We start from the raw sequence: 18496 nt of genomic DNA on the forward strand, positions 1-18496 counted from the left end.
GTTCACAATTATTCTGACAAAAATGGCACATACTTCTCAGTCTCAAATGGACAGTTGACCATATAAAAAGGCCATTATATAAATGCTTCTATGTTTACCATAAAAACTGTCAACTATTCTGACAGGAAATGCTAAATAAATAAGACCTGACCTTTTAGGTATGTAATCAAACTAGTTAAATCCTGTTTACATAGCTACTTGTATGAATATTAGCACAGATGGGGGAAAAAAGCAATGAAGGTAAACTTACTTGAAAACATCTGCCATCATATAACCTCCTCTACTGACTCATTGAATTTCTGCCCTTTTATGGCATATGTTTATTATTAAGATGGTAACAGGGACTAGGAGGTGGCTGGCCCAGGTGCTCCGGCACTGTCGATCCCTGAGAATAGAGCCGAGCACTTAGAGGCTAGTCAGAATTTCAGGAAGGGCCAATAACCTTGTGCAAGCTTTTGCACTTCATTTTCATTTCGGCTCCCCTGCAACTGCCCTGACTGAGGTGACCTGACTGGCAAAAAGAAAGATAACTGGGTCTCAAACAAATCTAGTCCAGAGTTGTTTCCAAAACATCTGGACTTCTTATATTTCTGTACTATTATTATTCCTCACTTGTTTGCTTGCATCTTTTGAATATTCTGATGGTGCTGAATTACAAAAATATCTACTATCCATGCAGCTTGTAGCAAAACAACTGCCACTCTTTGTCCACGTCCAGATGCAAGCCCCGAAAAGCAGAGGACTTACCACCTGACTGGCAAGAGCCATGAGCAACAAGTGAACATCACCAGGATTTGTTATAGATAATGGAAAACAAACAAAACACCTCCCCTGATGCCAAAACTCTGCTAGTCTCACCAAGGCTTCAGAGGTCTGAGCCAGAAGCTATTGATGAGGGGTGATGAATAAAAGGGTAAAATGATGAAAATGAAAAAAGCATCTACCTCGAAATCTGGAAAGAAGGCTTGCAAACCACGTAAGATAAAATGCTGTCCTGCATTTCCTGGGTGTGGACAGAAATCAGGCCAAGGTCCAGGGCAAAGAAAAGCACTGAGCAAAACTACCCTTTATGGTTCTGCTGACCTCTATTCTCAAGTTTAATTACTGGTTTGAATAAAGTCTCATGCCTAGGTCAAGAACACTATGGGTTCAAGCGTTTCCCAAGCCTGTTATCTTGTGTGAAATCTAAGAATTTGTAAATTCAAATACCCCTGTGACATGTAAGTGCTGTGACTTACTGATAATCCTATTGGAAACAGAACTTTTTTTAGTAAATAATCTATTTAGGAATAGGGGAGTATAAAGAAACACAGCGAGTTGGCTAGGCGGCTTCCCTTGTTGCTAGGTAAGGATATTAGGTATGCAAATATAATAAACAACTTTAATAAATGTGCTTTTTATCCACTTACTGTCTTTAGTGTTAACCACCCATCTAATCAGACAAAAGTGGTATGTGAGTGACAGAGATCTCAGAGCAAGAGGTGCTAAGGGTCAAAACCTCACTCCATTTCCTCAGCAGTCATGAAAGCTGCTGGTAGAAAATGGCAATTCCATTATGGAGAAACGAACACCTGGTATTCCTCAAATTATCAGATGTTAATATATCTTGCATATTATAGCTCCAACAAGTTTTACCTCTGTATATGGGTCAGTATTGCTTCTCTTTGCTATGCCTACTGCTGCAGCATGCAATTATAGGAAAGTGGAGAATAAGATGTCCCTGAGTCATTGTCCAAACGTATGATGCGGACTGTGATATATTTAAAGCTTTGGTTGGTTCAATCCACTGTAAAGCACTTGTGTTACACAAGTGGGAGACTTTTTAAAAGAGTTGCACATTTATAAAACTTTTAAAGCACTTCAACATACATAGTTTCTTGAAATAATTAAAATTCACTTTTCCACTGTATTCAATTTTACCTTCCCAAGGCATCTAAACAAGGTCTTAATGTGACCTGCTGAAGATTGTGGTTCTAAACATCCAATATATTGTTTAATAAAACTGATCAATTTCCATAATGATGAACCCTCACTCATTGCAACCCCAAGGGCATTTTGAATTATTTCCCTACGTGGAATTTTCTAACAGTGAGTTCTGGACTAAAAATAGCATTGCATGGCTGCAAAAGTTGGGGAGAAACAGTTTATGCCCTCTCTTCCTGTAGTAGATCAACTATTAACAGTTAGCACTCTGAACATGAGTCTCCTGATATACACGTAAACTCCACCTTTGTCAGTATAGACCAATGTGACCACTCTTTGGGGCGCCTAGTACCTTGTGGATATTTCACAGATATCTGGTAATTGACTGCTTGACAAAGCTGCTGAATCCTTTCAGGCCTCAGTTTCTCTGGGAATTTAGATGGGTAACTGGGCTTTCTGAAACTAGAGCAATGAAGAGAGTTTTCAGGAAATCTCTCATTTAAGGTTTATGATACAGTATGAAAGCACTCAGCTTTAAGTCTCCCCTAGGCTTCTGCAGTGCAAATAGCCTACAGAGAGGCTCTTTCGGTAGCCCTTGTATTACAGTGAATCATTTTTATGATGTGGGCAGGGACCAGGGAATACTTTATAGAGTATTTGTGAGAATTCTTCAATCAGACAAACAATCTAACACTTTGGTTATTATAGCCTTGATGATTTTCTGGCCAGATTATAGGAATGGATTTCTCAGGTGCAGGTTTTTTTGTTTTTGCTTGTTTGTTTGTTTTTTTGGTTACAATTATTTGCTACATACTTGTACAATGGAGTTTTGCCCATTGGAATCTCATTTCTGAAAGCTATCACTGCCATTTTCTGGTGTCTTTTGTCAATTATGAAAGTTTATGGGATGATTCATACTCTCCCTCTGGTAAGCATTTTCATTCTCTGTATTATAGCAGTCTTTTCTTTTAACACCTTGGGGTTAGTTATTTACATTTGACTTTTCAAAATCTCTGTAATAATTTTTTTTCTCAGGTAAAAATGGACATCATCTCTAATTCTGGTTACTCCTGTTATATGCCCAGCCAGAATTCCTATGCCTATCTGAGGCCCTTAAGAAGGGGATGTTGTATATTATAGCTCCTGGCTATATGCAAAATGTATCCAAGAAATCAACTGAGGTTTTCCCAGCAGTTCCACTTTCAGGACTATCAAAAGCAGCATCAGAGTATCTGATGAATAACTTAATCAAAATGTTAGCATAAACATGTTATCTATTCACACACTCAACCTGGGCAAAACATATTAAACGTTATTAGTCAGGGGCTTGTCAGTTATTAGCCTTGGTTCCACTTATTGTAATTATCATAGAAATGCTTTCATTTAAGGTTTCCCTGTTCAGAAGTCACAATTTCCTTTAAACAATGTAATCGCCAAAACCAGTGTTGTTGACTCCAATTTTTTTTCGTGTGTCTGAGTAATTCACTTTTTTATATAATTGTAATATGTTAACACTTGAAAGGATCCATGAAAGATTATAATTGGGCCCTTTAACTTATTTTAAGTATTCAAAAGGCCTGACAGAAATAATATGATATGTCTTCATTGTTTATTATATGCATCTTTATTAAATATTTTAGTAAATATTAAGAAGATACATTTTACTGGGCTTTACTCTATGACTAAGGGGAGGAAGAAAAATCTGTTGCTATGTAATAAGATTTGTTAGTTAAATTATTTTAAAATATAACTTTAATGGAAGGAAGGGCAACAAGGAAAAAGGTCTTGATGGTTTCTGTGGATTAAAATGATACAAACATTTAAGGCTGCTGTTTCCTTTTTGATTTTCTGTCTGGATGTTCTACCCTTTGATGTCAACGTGGTATTAAAATCCCCTACTATGACTGTATCCCTTTATATCCGTCAAGATTTGGTTTATATATTTAGGTGATCCTATGTTTATATATTTAGGTACATAAATGTTTATAAGGGTTATAGCCTCTTGTTTGATTGCTCCTTTTGTCATTAAGTAGTACCCTTCTCTGTCTTTTACTACAGCCTATGTTTAAAATAAACTCACAGAGAACAGACTGACAGCTGTCAGAAGAAAGGGGTTTAGGGGGCTGGGTGAAAAAGGTGAAAGGATTAAGTAAAAAAAAAAGAAAGCCCCCAAATTCATAGACAACAGTGTTGTGGTTACCAGAGGGAAACGGGGGTAGGAGGAGGTAGAAGAGAGTAAAGGGGGATAAATGGTGATGGAAGGAGACTTGATTTGGGGGTGTCAACACACAATACAAAATACAGATGATATATTATAAAATTGTACACCTATATAATCTTATTAACTAATGTCACCCCAATAAAGTCAATAAAAATTCCACTCTAGCATTGTGAATAAAGATATTCATAAAACAAAATAAAATAATACAAACAAGAAGATAGGAACTAAAAACAACATCTGTACCAAGACATGAGATTCTCTGGGTAATTACATAAAATATAGCCAAACATTTTATTTTCTCTGTTTCATAAAGCTATTAAACATTACCAAATATGTCTCTAGAGCAGTCTCCAAAGGTATTACATGTTTGGTAAAGGATACATATTTTAAACAGAATTATTTTAGGAATTGCAAAATAACTTGTCCCATAATAGCAACACAGCAATAAATATGATTGTTTTTTCCCATTTGTCTTTCACTTATAAGTGTATGTGGTGTGTCTCTGTGTGTGTGTGTGTGTATATTACCTCCTTACACCTGGGTTTACTTGATTGATTATTTTATTGTTTTTGCCAAATATTTTATTCTTTAACTCGAAGAGACTGGCTTTTTTCCTACAAATATGAATTTAGCTTCTGAATTAAAGCCATGAGACACTCTTTTAAATATGTGCCCCATGACCTCTCATTTGGATTATTTTTTCAACTTGGCCTCAAAAACGTTATACAGAGCCAATCTTATGCTATTTAGCTACAGCTACTATTGTCTTCTTAATTTCTGAGGAAGTACCATCCTTAGTAATTCTTCCCCCTATGAAACTAGACCTTCACCCTGAATAATTTACCAGTTTGGGTTATTTTTTTACAGAGACCATAAAGAGAAGGCACTTGATTTTGAAGGTACAGCCAACCAGATTTATTTAATTTCATATTCAAATAGTGCCAAGCTAGATTTTCTTTCACATTTGAATGATACTTCGATTAACTGCAAAAAGAACTAAAGATGTGAAGTAATCTGTGACTCAGGAAATGTATTTCGGGTTTGAAAATTATGCTAATTCACTGGTATTCTGAAGGAATATCTAAGACAAACACAGCTACTTCAACATATTTTTCAATATAATATTTTTTAAAAGATTTTATTTATTTTTAGAGAAAGGCAGGGAGAAAGAGGGGGAGAGATACATCAATGTGTGGTTGCCTCCTCTGTGCCCCCCACCAGGGACCTGGCCCACAACCCAGGCATGTGCCCTGACTGGGAATCAAACCAGAGACCCTTTGGTTCGCAGGCCAGCATCCAATCCACTGAGCCACACCAGCCAGGGTCAATACAATAGTTTTAATGACTTCTCACTCAACCAACACAATAACTGAAAGCCTCCTTAAAACATAAAATTTAGCTCCATGAGCCAGCAGAGCCATTCATTAGCAAATAAAATGTGTTTATTTTCTCTGCTTTCCCTCCTGTGAAATAATTCCATTTTCTATTTTTAGTGATACCACTCAGAAATACATGTGCAAGTATAAAACTTCCCTTATAACCCATTAATCTGAGCTGAAAATGTCCACTAAAAATATTTATCCCACAGTTACTGAAAACAAAAAAAGTGTTGTAGATGTAGGCACCAAAATCGAGAACCTAAGTTTTCATGGTCAACACTTTTCTAGTTTTATATTAAATAAATCAAATTTAACAATTTTTGCATTAACTGAAGTATACAAATATGCTAAATTTGTAATCAGAATTTAAAATTTGTTTGTGTATTCTTGTTTGGTATGGGATGTTATATATGATGGCTACTGGCTATATGCAAAATCATTCATGAAATCAATTTTGATTTTAAATTAAAAAAAAAGATTTTACTTATTTTTAGAGAGGGGAAGGGACGGAGAAAGAGAGGGAGAGAAACATTCATGTGAGAAACATCAATCAGTTGCCTCTTGCACGTCCCCAATCAAGGACCTGGCCCACAACCCAGCATGTGCTGGGAATTGAACCAGCGACCTTTCAGTTTGCGGGATGACACTCATTCCACTGAGCCATACTGGTCAGGGCTCAATTTTGATTTGATAATGATCATTTTCTTTTATATTAAATATGATAGTGCTCATGTTTGTTTTCAATCTTTTTCCTTTTATAATTGATCCAATCCCACTTCTCTAAAGAGCTATAATATTTAAACCAGCACCCTCCACTGAATTTTATTAAATGTATAAGCTTCTATGATAAAAATCCTACAAGTTAAATTATATGAACTTGCTGATATAAATACCTGACATAACATTTTGCATGCTATGAATGTTTGCTGTGAGTACATTCATCACTCTGAACTGATCGATGAGTTCATCTAAACTTTAACATCCTTTCTGTATTAGAATATGGGTGATAGCTGTGAAGCCATATCACTGAAAATTAGGTCTTAAATTGTCACACTGAAATCAGAGGAACTAGCTCACAGCTGATAGCTAAACGTACTGAACATCCGAGGCACCTTAACATAAACCAATCTCCACCCTTTTATGAAATTAAAACATAAATCAGAACCAAATTTTCATTCACCTGGACAATATAAACGAACCTTCCATTAAATGATGGCATTTAAGCACAGTGACTGGAATGGTGAACCCAAAAAATCCTTTAATGCTGAGTCTTATGTTTATGATTTGTGTTCATTTTGGTGGGAAAATGTTAATTTTTCTCTACCTGAATTTAGCTAACAGAAAAGTTATATGACACATCTAAGAAGCAGTGGTCATTTCTCAATTTATTGACTAATTATCTTGGTTTTTTAAATAGGTTTGGGATTCCTGGAAATATGTTAAAAGCTGGGCTCCTGGGAACAGGGTATTTATTCTAAGTGTTTTCCAATGGATTATTTACTAGTAGCAAGAGAGAAAAAAGCAAGAACTATACAGGGTGTGGCACAAATTGGTTTATAGTTGTTTGTATGGAAAATAATATAATAATAAATAATAACACAAGAATAAACTGTGTTTTGCATACTCATAACTCTAATCTTACTTTTGCTCCACTCTGTATATTGGAAAATCAGACAATATATTGATTCGATCATCAAAATTAATGTCTGTGATGGGAGGAGAAACCTGGTAAGTTAACGTATGTGGTAATAATCCAGTAAAGAAAGAAAGAAAATATGTCCCCTTTGTTCAGATTCCCAGTCTAACTAGGCCCCTGGGGTCAAGTAACACACATGGCTTCATTTCCATAACATTGGGCTTCCTCTCAGAGAGACCTGCTTTCTGGTCTTGCATCCACTTTGCAGTGGTGGTCCCAGGACAATAAACAGGGAATCAAATCACTGTTATAAGTCCTTCTAGAATGGCAACAGTTCACTAGTCAAAGGATTTCTACTTGTCTTCACATTTTTGCTACCCCAACCCCAACAACAACCCAAGTAACACTTGTGTACTGTGGAAATAGAAAACCAGTGTTGATGAAAGGTAAGTAATTAGGCACATAAAATACTCCTACTAAAACATTTCAAAATCAAGAGAAAATGCTTTTGATTTACTTTTGAGTTTTTATTCTGTTTCTAGTATCTGTTATTACTTTTCTATTAAAATAGGTACTAGGACATTAATAATATTTTCACATTTAGATTCTTGATTTTCTCTAGTTAATGGTTATTTATTTCAAGCAGTTTTGAAATATGTATTACACACGGCTTTATACTATTAAATATTTATACTATTAAGTTCTGAGGAACTCTCAAAAGCATGTGTAGAACTCATTATTATTGGTAAAGAAAACCCTAAGGTATAAACAAAGTTTTCTATGCACAATAAATAATAATTTCCTTACAATTCCAGAAAGACTTAGTTATATCATGGACAAAAGTAAATGTGTTATGAAATAATGGCTAATTATGACTTTCTGTGCCACAGATGGTTTCTCACTGCCACTTGAGCCTACATCAAGTCTGTCCCCCATGGCAACAAGGAAAAAAAGGAGGGGGGAGGGTGCAGTGTAAGAATCCTAAGATTAATCAGGGGAAGTGAACTGGTATCTCTGTAGCAGTAACAACATGGAGGTATTATCTCTTCATTTAATGGACAAAAGTGGGGAAGATGTGGTCAAATGTAAAGCTGAACTTAAAAGAAATTAAGGGATATAGAAGCATAAATGAAAAAAGTAGGAAAAAAAGAAAAGAAAAACAAAGAAAAGAAGAACTCTCTTCCAAAGATCAGTGTTTTTCTTCATTTCAAGAAATAATCTTTCAGAATGCAAAGGCAATTTTTTTTACGAGAGCAGGAAAATAAGATTAGCATCAGAAATTTCGAGTAACAGATAAAAGTACCTATAAATTTCTGGTTTCTGACCTCATTGCAGGGGTTTTCAATGCTATTCAACAGTCATTTTTCTTAGCCCTAGACCAATGGTTTACACATTAACATTGGCTGGGTAGCTTTAGGAAGTATTCATGTACAGAAACCACCCTCAGATATTTTGATACAACTGGTTTGGGTGTAGCACAGAATGGAATTCTTTTTAAATGTCCCTGCCCTGGCTGGTGTGGCTCAGTGGATTGAGTGATGGCCTGTGAATCAAGGGCCACCAGTTCGATTCCCAGTCAGAACACATGCCTGGGTTGAGGGCCAGGTCCACGACAGGGGGCATGCAAGAGGCAACCAATTGATATTTCTCTCCCTCTCTTCTGCCCTTCCCCTCTCTATAAAAATAAATAAATAAAACCTTTAAAAGTTTTTTTTTAAAAGGTCCCTAGGTAATTCTAATAGGTAGCTAAGGTTGAGGACCATTGTCTCACTAGGGATCGGCAAACATTTTTTGCTAAAGGGCAAGATAGTAAAAAACTAGGCTTGTGGGCCACAAGGTCTCTGTTACAACTATTAAACTCTGCTGTTATACTACAAAATCCACCATACACAATAAGTAAATTAACAGGGGAGACTGACTGTGTTGCATTAAAACTACTTACAAAAACAGGCAGTAGGCTGGATTTGGCCCATGGGCCAGAGTTTACCTGCCCATGGTCGTTAGACTACCTCTCTTCTTTTCCAAAACACGTACTCTAAACATACTGCCATCCCTGTGTCTCTGATTTTCAGCAGATCGTCCCTCATCCTACTTCATTGGGAAAATACAGGCCACCCGGCTGGAAATCCCTCAACTTCCTCATCCATCACCTGCAGACTTACTACACCTACGTCTGCATCTGTCCTCATTTCTCTGTCTTTTATTGTAGCAGTCACTCTTCTTTTCAAAGTGAATCTAATCCTTTCACTTATCCTAAACTCCATCACTCTTCTAAATTCCTCTGGGGCTGTTCCATAAAGGATCCTATTTCCTATATCTTTAATTTCTTCCTCTCTTCTGGCTCATTCCATTGAGCTAATAAATATATTTAAGTGTCTTAGCCAAAGAAGCCTCAAAGCCTTTGACAATCTTGTGTCCTCTGTACATACTCACCCATCACTCCTTCTGCTCTAGAAATTCTATACCTACTGCCTCTACTTCCTCTCTTCCCATGCACTCCACAAGCCACTTATCTGGTTTCTGTGTCCACTCAAAGTGCTCTTGTCAAGATTACTGAAGACATTCACATGCTATAGTCCTAGTTTTTGTTTTACTTGTTTTCTCAGAAACACTTGGCATTATTGACTGTTCTGAAAAGTCTCATCTTTTGCAGTATCATGGTATCTGCCACAATTTGTTCTGCTGCTGCTGACCACTTCCTTGCTGGTATTTCCTATTATTTGACAAATTCTCCTCTCTTCTTATGCTACATATTCTCTCAACTATTCTGCAGCACCAACCACCACCTACATGTGATAATCCCCACGTTTTATCTCTACCTCACATCTTTCTCAAGCTATGGGTTGTGCTCAGGTATCTTCTTTCCCAATTCTGCCCTTTTTCTTTTGTTCCTCTTGGTTAACTTCACTATCAACCCAACTGCTAAAGGTTAAATTCTCCCTCTCCCCCAGGGCCCCTAATAACCTACTATTGTGCAAATTAAAAAAGAAATCTCTACCTGAAGATATTTTATTTCTGTCTGTGCAGTGAGTGGCAACTGTATATGCTCAACCATCCATGGTGGTCCTGTTTTCCCTCCAACTCCAATCAGCCACTAAATTCTGGTGATTCTACCTCTAAAATATCTCCTGAATCCATCTCCTTTTAGCTTTTGCCACTGCAAATGCTTTAAGGAAGGTCTTAGTCATCCCTCACCAAGATTATTTTCAATAACTTCTTAACAAATTTTTTGTCACTTGCCCACATCAGTAGCCCCTACTTCATTTTCTCATTTTGCTTCTTCCTAAGGTCACTATGCAACCCGATTTTCTCTTTGCTAGGTGGCAGCTAAACAAACTGCATACAGCATTTCAGTAGCAGAAGTGCCATGCTTTTATGTAAGAGAAGAATGATTCTTCCTCTTCCAAATGAAGTATGACATTCATTTAGCTTTTTGGTCCCAGGGACAAAAGTTGCTGAAGTCATTAGGACAGGCTGTATCCTAAGAGAGTGTGAACACCACACTTTAAATAAAATAACAAAATGGAATCCCCACTGAGGATGGTGATCAACAGTGAAGGGAATCCAAACCATGATCAATAGGAGGTATGAGAAGAACTGAAAAACGTGTGCTGAAGAAGACTGATTCTTTCCTGAAGCAGACTAATTTTGATATTTTTTCCCTATATAAATTCCAGGATTATCAATCAGACATCTTTCCTCTTTAATAAAAACAGTTTATTTTCCATAATAGCAAGTGCTTACTTAAAATGCATGCACAGCATCACACATTGGCTGTCTACTGGTCTGCCCAAAATGGAAAGGAATCTCATCCATCTACGTACAATGTTGATTCCCCTGGGAAGTCTTCCTTAGAAATGAGCTGAAATTGACATTTATCAGTTTTCTGGAATAATGGTCAATTTGAATGGTAGGCTATAAAATTTTAACATCAGCTCCCCAAAGATAATACTGAATGCCCTAATTTTCTTGAGTGGGGAAACTTGACATGTGACATAAGTTAAATGACTTTTTTGTCATTCTAACTTAAATATTATTTCCATTTTTTTTAAACTGTATTGTTACAAGATTAGAAAAAGTCAATCTTTCCCTTCATGGCACTATAATGGTAACCACAACTCACTGAAATTAGTTCCTGGTAATTATTTCCTATGCCATATGGTATTTACCTTCTCAAAAGTATGCCCAGTATATTCCATTTCCTTCCCATACCTACACAGTAGTTTCAGAAAGCAGTCACTTATTTTATTAAAAACCTACCTTTGCACTGGTCCTGCTGAGGTAGTCTGCTGATCTGAATGAGGTTAATTAAAATCCTCCATAATTAAATTATCTTACCTCGATGCACAAATCTGAAAAGCAAATCCACTTTCCTATCATTTATAATTATAGCAATGTATTAATAAAGTGACAGATTTCATGAAGTGTGCCATAAATCCAAATATTTCATTTGTAAAAAGAAAAAAATCCCTGCATTTATTAAATAACCAGACAGTTGAAATGGTCTGATAGGACTGCTGATAGTGACCAAGCTTTTAGGATTATGCTGATAAAAAAGGGTTATGGCATGCGTTCCTCTGTGTCTACCGAGAGTCTCTCTACATACCTGGCTCTGAAATAAAATTCTGGAAACATGAGAGAGCAGGAGTGGTTGAAAGTAACCACTTTTGCAGTTGGAAGAATAGATTTCTACAGTCATGGTAATAGTTTTCTTCAAGGCTATCCAATACGAAGTTTTGCAAGCAGTTTTCTACATTTTAAATATCATATCCTTTTCTTAAAATACACGAAATTAAAAATATGGATTAAAAATATTCATATTTTAAGTGGTCTACTATCATTTGTAACTAGATCTACTGATAAGAATGAAATCCTAAACCTGGTATTATAACATATGTCTATGTTTAAATGTTTAAAAAAAACAAAACCTTAAATCTTAATTTGGCCCCATGTTCCTAATGTTGAATAGTTGTTTACAGTGTTTATAAAAGCAAGACAGCAAGACAGATTATATTATATGCTAAATAAAATAACCCCAATGCTACTGGTTGCAAAAATATTTAGTGGATCTTTGATTTTACACCAAAAATGTTAGCTTCAAATGATTAATTAGTAATAAATACAGTTTTCACTGGAAGTTAATTTGTCCTTTCGAATGAGGTATTTTCATCAAGAACATTCTTTCTTGCATCACAGAAATCTGCCATAACCCATATGCAGCATATTCTATTTCACATCAGATGAAAACTATAGTAGTCAAAATAAGAACCCAGTGAAAGGCTTACCGAGGTGTACAGGTATCCCTCGCTGTTCATTGCCAAATACAGCTTGGTTTGAACTCCTTGAATAGCCACCACTCGAAGTCCCACAGGGATGAGGTTAAACAGAGCTGAAATTAAAAAAAAAAAGAATTGGAAAACAATGTCATATTCTGAATTCCATAGCTTTCAAAGTTTCTAAAGTACTCCCTGGTCCTCCAAAAGAGATGTGTGTTTGGTGAGAAAAGACAGATATACCTCATACAGACAGATAGGGCCTCTTCTACCTTTTAAGATACTTGATTTATGGTTGCAATCACATGACCGGGCGTATAACTACATATACTCAAACACCCTGGAGAAAATGGAAGACAATTCCATGGTTTGTATGGTGTTGAAGGTGGGGAATGCCAATGCTTCTGGAGAGATCCGGTTCCGGGAATTGGTCTACATGTTAAATTGCTGTATCTTCAATAAAGTTTTAAACTGCTCGCTAGGTAACTGCTGAAATTCAGAGACAGTTACAATCTACCACTTGGGGAGAGAGTCCTAGAATCTGAGAACGGACACTAGCCCAATTCACTTGTCTAAGTTATCTGTATTATTTCCAGTGCAGTGACCCCAAAATAAATCTGGGCCTTGAAAAAATAGGCATTTTATACTTTTATGTTACCAGAGTGGTATTTCTTAAAGGACAAACATTTTGTAAGATAGAGTTGAGAGGGGTCCGAGCTTTTAATTTCTAGGAGCAAAGCTTATAGGAATACAAATAATAAACTTGTAAGTTTATTTATTTTTAATTATTAATTTTTTGCAAAATAGTTGTAAGTGGGCAGCCAGCTGGTGCCAAAGAGGCCTTCATTTCTCCATTTGAAGGTTTGACTGTGTGAAACTTACACCCAGGCTCTCGTCACAATCACAAACCACTCACTGGAGAAAACCAGTGGGCGTCCTCCCCCTACCAGCTGTCTACTCCCTCCTACGCCCTGAATAAAAATAAAACAGTACATTTTTAAAGCGTAGTGCTTGCCACACACTTTTGAAAATAGTCTATGTACCTTTCTCTCAAGAGTCCTAGACCAATGTTGATGATTTTTGTCTTGGTGTGTAAGTTTACTGAGGATGATGTATCAGTCTGCTATCATTTCTGTGAACAAGAATATAAAGGAGTCACACCATGGGGAAGAAGGGTTTTTCTGAGATCTCATACCTTGGTGCATATAGATTCTACTCTAGTAGATGGGGTCATATGGATAAGAAATACTAAGGAATAACTCAATATCCCTTGGTGAGCCTATAATGTATCTTTCCCTTAAAATCAGGGTGTTACCAAAGAGGAGCTAGGACATACTGTACAATTCAAAATACAACTGTTCCAACTACATGCCACTGATGGCACTTCATTCAATACACATCATATTAAAAGCTGTGCCCTTCTGTTATGTGAGGTAAAGGAAAGTAATTGAACAGACGGCAAGCCAGGATCTCACGCTATATTTGACAATGCAATGCACGGGACAGAAGTCTCAGATCTGAGCACGTCATCGCCTTGTTGATGAAGCCTTGCTCTGAGCAGGTGCTCAACACACATGTGTGGACTGATAGCAATATGTATGGTGAAACATGATAATACTACATTTGGGAAGCAACAGATCACAATCCTGTCATATAGAGGTTCATAGTTTAAGAATTTTGAGATCAAAAAAAAAAAAAAAAGAACTAAATCAAATCGAAACCTCCATATGGCTTTAGTTTAAAAGCCATACCACTGCATATGACTAGAAAACTAGACCTCCAGCATATGTCTGAATCCTAGTTTAGTCATATTAAGAGATAGCAGAGAGCAATAAATGAAATCCAAAATTATTTCTAGAACTCCATTTTTTTTTTTTACAATATTGTGAACCTCCTTAGTTCTCTTAATGCAGCTTGTAACAAGTTTCGACACAGACTGATTTGATTTTCACTGTGTACCCCAACCACTTTCTGAGGTGGGTTATAATGAACAGTAGAAGGAAGAAAAAGCAAAGAACAATAATCCATACCTGGGATTATCTATTCCTGAATCATGTTATTAACTACATAGTATAACATGAATTTCTCACTATGTACCATAAATTTCTATGAAGCCTGATTCAAAACCAAAAATCAACACTCTAAAACAACAACAAAAAAATGAAGACAGTAGCAAGAGCAGAGAGTGGCTGGTCATACTATGCCAACCTTTTCTTTGGGCACTGAAGATACATCATAAACTGGGTTGGTTTAAAGTCTGTCTAAAGGAACAGTCTTTCCATATAAAAATGCAAAGAAATTTTATTAGGACTGAGGTTGGACAGAATCAATATTTTTCTTTATGCCTTTATTTCTCTAAATCCAGAGTACTTCCTCATGGACTTAAGATAATATTTTGACTGGGATAAAACTATTCTAAACATGAGAAGAAAATAATTGATTTCATTTGTATATCTAAAACATATTGATTAAATACCTAAATCCCATTTTCATCAATGTTTTGAAGAAACTTTTAATAAATAAAAGGGCCTTTATTTCTGGTTTGTTCTCGGTTGTATCTACCTAAGAACGATTAAACTCTTTCTATCTTTCACTCAGTGTTTCTGAAAACGACACTGACGTCATCCTTTTACATCAGTTTGGCTAAGTAAGGCCAATTTCTCAAAGAGAGTGGTTAATAAAAGTATATCTTAACGAAGATTGGAAAAAGCTGACACATTAAATTGATAACACTACTGTACCTCTGAGGGGAAAGTTACCTAGTTTTTAAATATAGTTCTCACTGCACCCAAGGCAGATACGATAAAACTGCTGCCATGAAATGTCTATCAGCTTTTACTTTTCAGGGAGAAATATGTAATTTACAATGGCTTGTTTGCTCATGATGAGATTTTATTTGATGGACATTTATCATTGTAAGAAATCTACCCAAGGTTGTCTTAAATGAATAACACCAAACACATGTTTTTGGAAATAAATATATCTGGCTAAATGTGAACTGATCTGTTTCATCATCATCTTGCTTACCACGTCAGAATTAAGTATCATAAAACTAATCAAATTAAACTAAATGAGAAAAGTATGATTAAAAATACTAAAAATTAGAAAAATATAAACACAATACCAGGAAAACATTTTAAGGAAATCCAGGAATATATATTAAGGAAATACTATAAAAATGAAAAAGTGATCCTTGAAAAAAAAAACAACTTTTCCCTTGTACTACCCTTTTAAAATAATTAAGTAATGAATGCCAAGAAAATTGCTTGGCTTTAGGGGAAAAAATTTACATGGCCAGACTTCTGTTTTAATGATCCTTTTGATCATTAAACAGTCTTATTTCATTATGACTTATACTCTACAATATCCTCAATTAGAAAGATAAGCTAGCTCCCTGGTCTACGGTCACACTTAGCATCAGAGGTAGAATCAAGCCCAAAAGACTTGCTATTTCTTTTGAGATAATTCTCACTGATATACTTCATGTTATTGTAATACTTACCATTGATTGACTTACCTCTTGTTATTCTGCCTAAACACAGATTCTGGTTACCAAGCTATGCTCTTGAAAGGTCTTACAATATCATTAGCACACAGAAATGCCATGAATATCAGTCAGAGTTATAAGACAACCCAAGGCAGAAGCTATGCATATAGAGGAACTGAAGAGTAAAACCTATGTGATTTAAAGCTACATAGTAAGAAATGGAGCTTTAATTTACATACATGTATGTGTATGTGTGCATGTATGTAAATATATACATATATATCCTAAAATGACTACATACAGTGTGATCTTGACATATTTGGCACATTGCTGTTTATAAGACACTACAAACAAGTTGTAAATTTTTCTTCTTTTTCAGAAAATACACGTGAACACAGGAGCAGAACAATTTTTTTAATCTGATTTCGATCTGGAGATGTTAAAAATAAATGGGGGAAAAGTTGATTGGTTGAGTCTCATTAGCAGCTCATCATAAACTTCCCTTCAATAACACACAAAGGATCCATTTTGCTGAGGCACTTTGGAAAACAGCAGTTTACGTCCCCTAATTCCCTTCCCCAAATACTGATTTATACATATTTATTTATTAGAATGTTTTATTACTGATCATCATGTACTAATGTCTGTTACATGATTACAGTAAAACTGTCTAGTTACACTTGACCAGTTTTTTCAAATAGATGAGCATGCATAAAAGAATACCTAGGATACTTCGATATCACAAGAACATGGCATTTTGTAAAACAGTGAAGAACCATTCATTATGAATATTTTTCAACCTAAGTACCAAAAGAGCTTTCTTCAAGGGTAATTAAAGGTGACTTCCTCTTGAGGTCATAGCTTGGTCATCAGCCCAGGTAGCAGTCTTAACAGGCGTGAAACTCTTTAAATTAACACCGGGACCAGAGACTGTGGCTTTACTGTCTACAGCCACATATCTCTACAAATGCAACAAAGACTCATTAGCTTTTACATCGGTTTTCCTTGGCTGTTTTTATGCAACAGTGGGAATATTTCTGGGACATTATCAAAGTCTGAGGGAAATGAAATATAAATGAGGGAAAATGGAGACTCAATTGTCAAAACTGGATATTTTAGCCTCATAAATTGCACGAAAAAACCAATTATTATCACTGAAGAGAGGGCTTCACTATTTGTGCATTTCTTTTCGTTACTTCAAATAAATAAAGCATATATAATAAAAGATTATGTAACACCCTAGAATCACCTTACTTCAATAATTAGACAGCAAATTGACTTTATTTTTGACCTGTTTGCTTTTTAGGTTCACCACTATGGTCTCCAATCTGGTCTTTATTTAACCTATGGTTAAAAATAAAGCACTAAAAGAAATCTCTTTACTCACCTGTGGAGGTATCTCAATGTTAAAATCCCAATTAGTCTCAGAGTTACCAGTGTGTGTGTGGAGGGGGGAATAAAAATGAAAGCTTGTAATGATGAATTCTCATGACATGAAACGACTCCTCTCTTGGGACAGACCAGTTCTTAAGAGAAGAGATAACATGCTATTTCAGGATCAGTGTGTGGGTGAGTAAATTTTCTGTGGGGAAAAAGTAATAAAATCCAAAGGGTGGCCAAAATCTATCCAGATTACCATGGAGATGACATTTGGGTTGTTCTTCAGATGGTGTCAAACATTATTTGCTATTGTTCACTATTTTAGGTATTCTCAGGTTCAATTTCCTTTAAGTTAGCCTGTATAAACAGGATGATATAGTGTTGACTATACCTTGCATTCTCTTAAGGCTATAGCAAGGGTTGTTTATTTTAAAAAAAAGCAAAGAACTAAAACATAGTGTCAACAACATGCTGAGATATACTAATTTATTTTGCAGTCACTTACTGTAAGTGCTGTCCTCGTCTTTTGTGCCATCAATGGTTCCATCTGCCTGCAGCTGCAAGTGGAAGCCTTGTCGGCTGTATAGTTTGGTAACTATACCCTTAAGTTGAGGCTCTGTAAAGAGAACGATAGTTTGGATCAATTCAGGTGTGCATAGGTAGGGGAAAAGACTCAGAATTCAAACTTTTCATTTCATTTACAACTTTTAGTGGAGAAGGTCAAGCTACACTTTTAAATGAAGAGTGCTCTGAAAGAAAGAAAACAAACTTTGATTGAAAACACTTGATTTCTACCTCTAACATTGGTAAAGCCCTAAGCTTCTGACAGCAGCTATAGCTTCTGATAGCTTGCCCTTTGGCTTGCGGACTGCTCCTCTATCTCACTGAGCATTGGGAATGGGTTGGCAATTGGCATATGCTGCCTTATAACAATGTGCCACTTTTCATGAGGAAGAAAAAGAAGTACAAAGATCATTTAGAATGATTTACCAACCCATTGGTAAACACATTAATCAGTATTTCCCTCAGAATTATGGTGATTTGAATAAATAGTCCCCTCCATTCTAAGAAAGTTGAAATGCATAAATAACCTCCAACCCCATCAAAGGACTTCTATTAAGAAAATTGATCTGGGATACAAAAAAAAAAAAAAAAAGAAGGGAAGAATAAAGCAACCATTACCATACACTAGCATAT

The 18496-nt window shown here is 35.9% G+C and overlaps 1 protein-coding gene across 4 annotated transcripts in view; it reads right to left on the minus strand.

The window, feature by feature from the left end:
* The window catches only part of FGF13 (fibroblast growth factor 13), a 497959-nt gene that overhangs the window by 52473 nt on the left and 426990 nt on the right, over nt 1-18496 (minus strand). For all 4 annotated transcript variants that reach the window (XM_054579559.1, XM_054579560.1, XM_054579562.1 and 1 more), the window contains 2 exons: nt 17805-17915; nt 12445-12548 (listed from right to left, as the gene is read on the minus strand). In XM_054579559.1, the coding sequence (XP_054435534.1) occupies nt 12445-12548; nt 17805-17915 (215 nt within the window). The remainder of the gene's footprint in view (nt 1-12444; nt 12549-17804; nt 17916-18496) is intronic.

Source organism: Pteronotus mesoamericanus, unplaced genomic scaffold (assembly GCF_021234165.1).
Source record: "Pteronotus mesoamericanus isolate MK-2021 breed Mesoamerican mustached bat unplaced genomic scaffold, CSHL_Meso_final contig_55, whole genome shotgun sequence".
Taxonomy (NCBI): domain Eukaryota; kingdom Metazoa; phylum Chordata; class Mammalia; order Chiroptera; family Mormoopidae; genus Pteronotus; species Pteronotus mesoamericanus.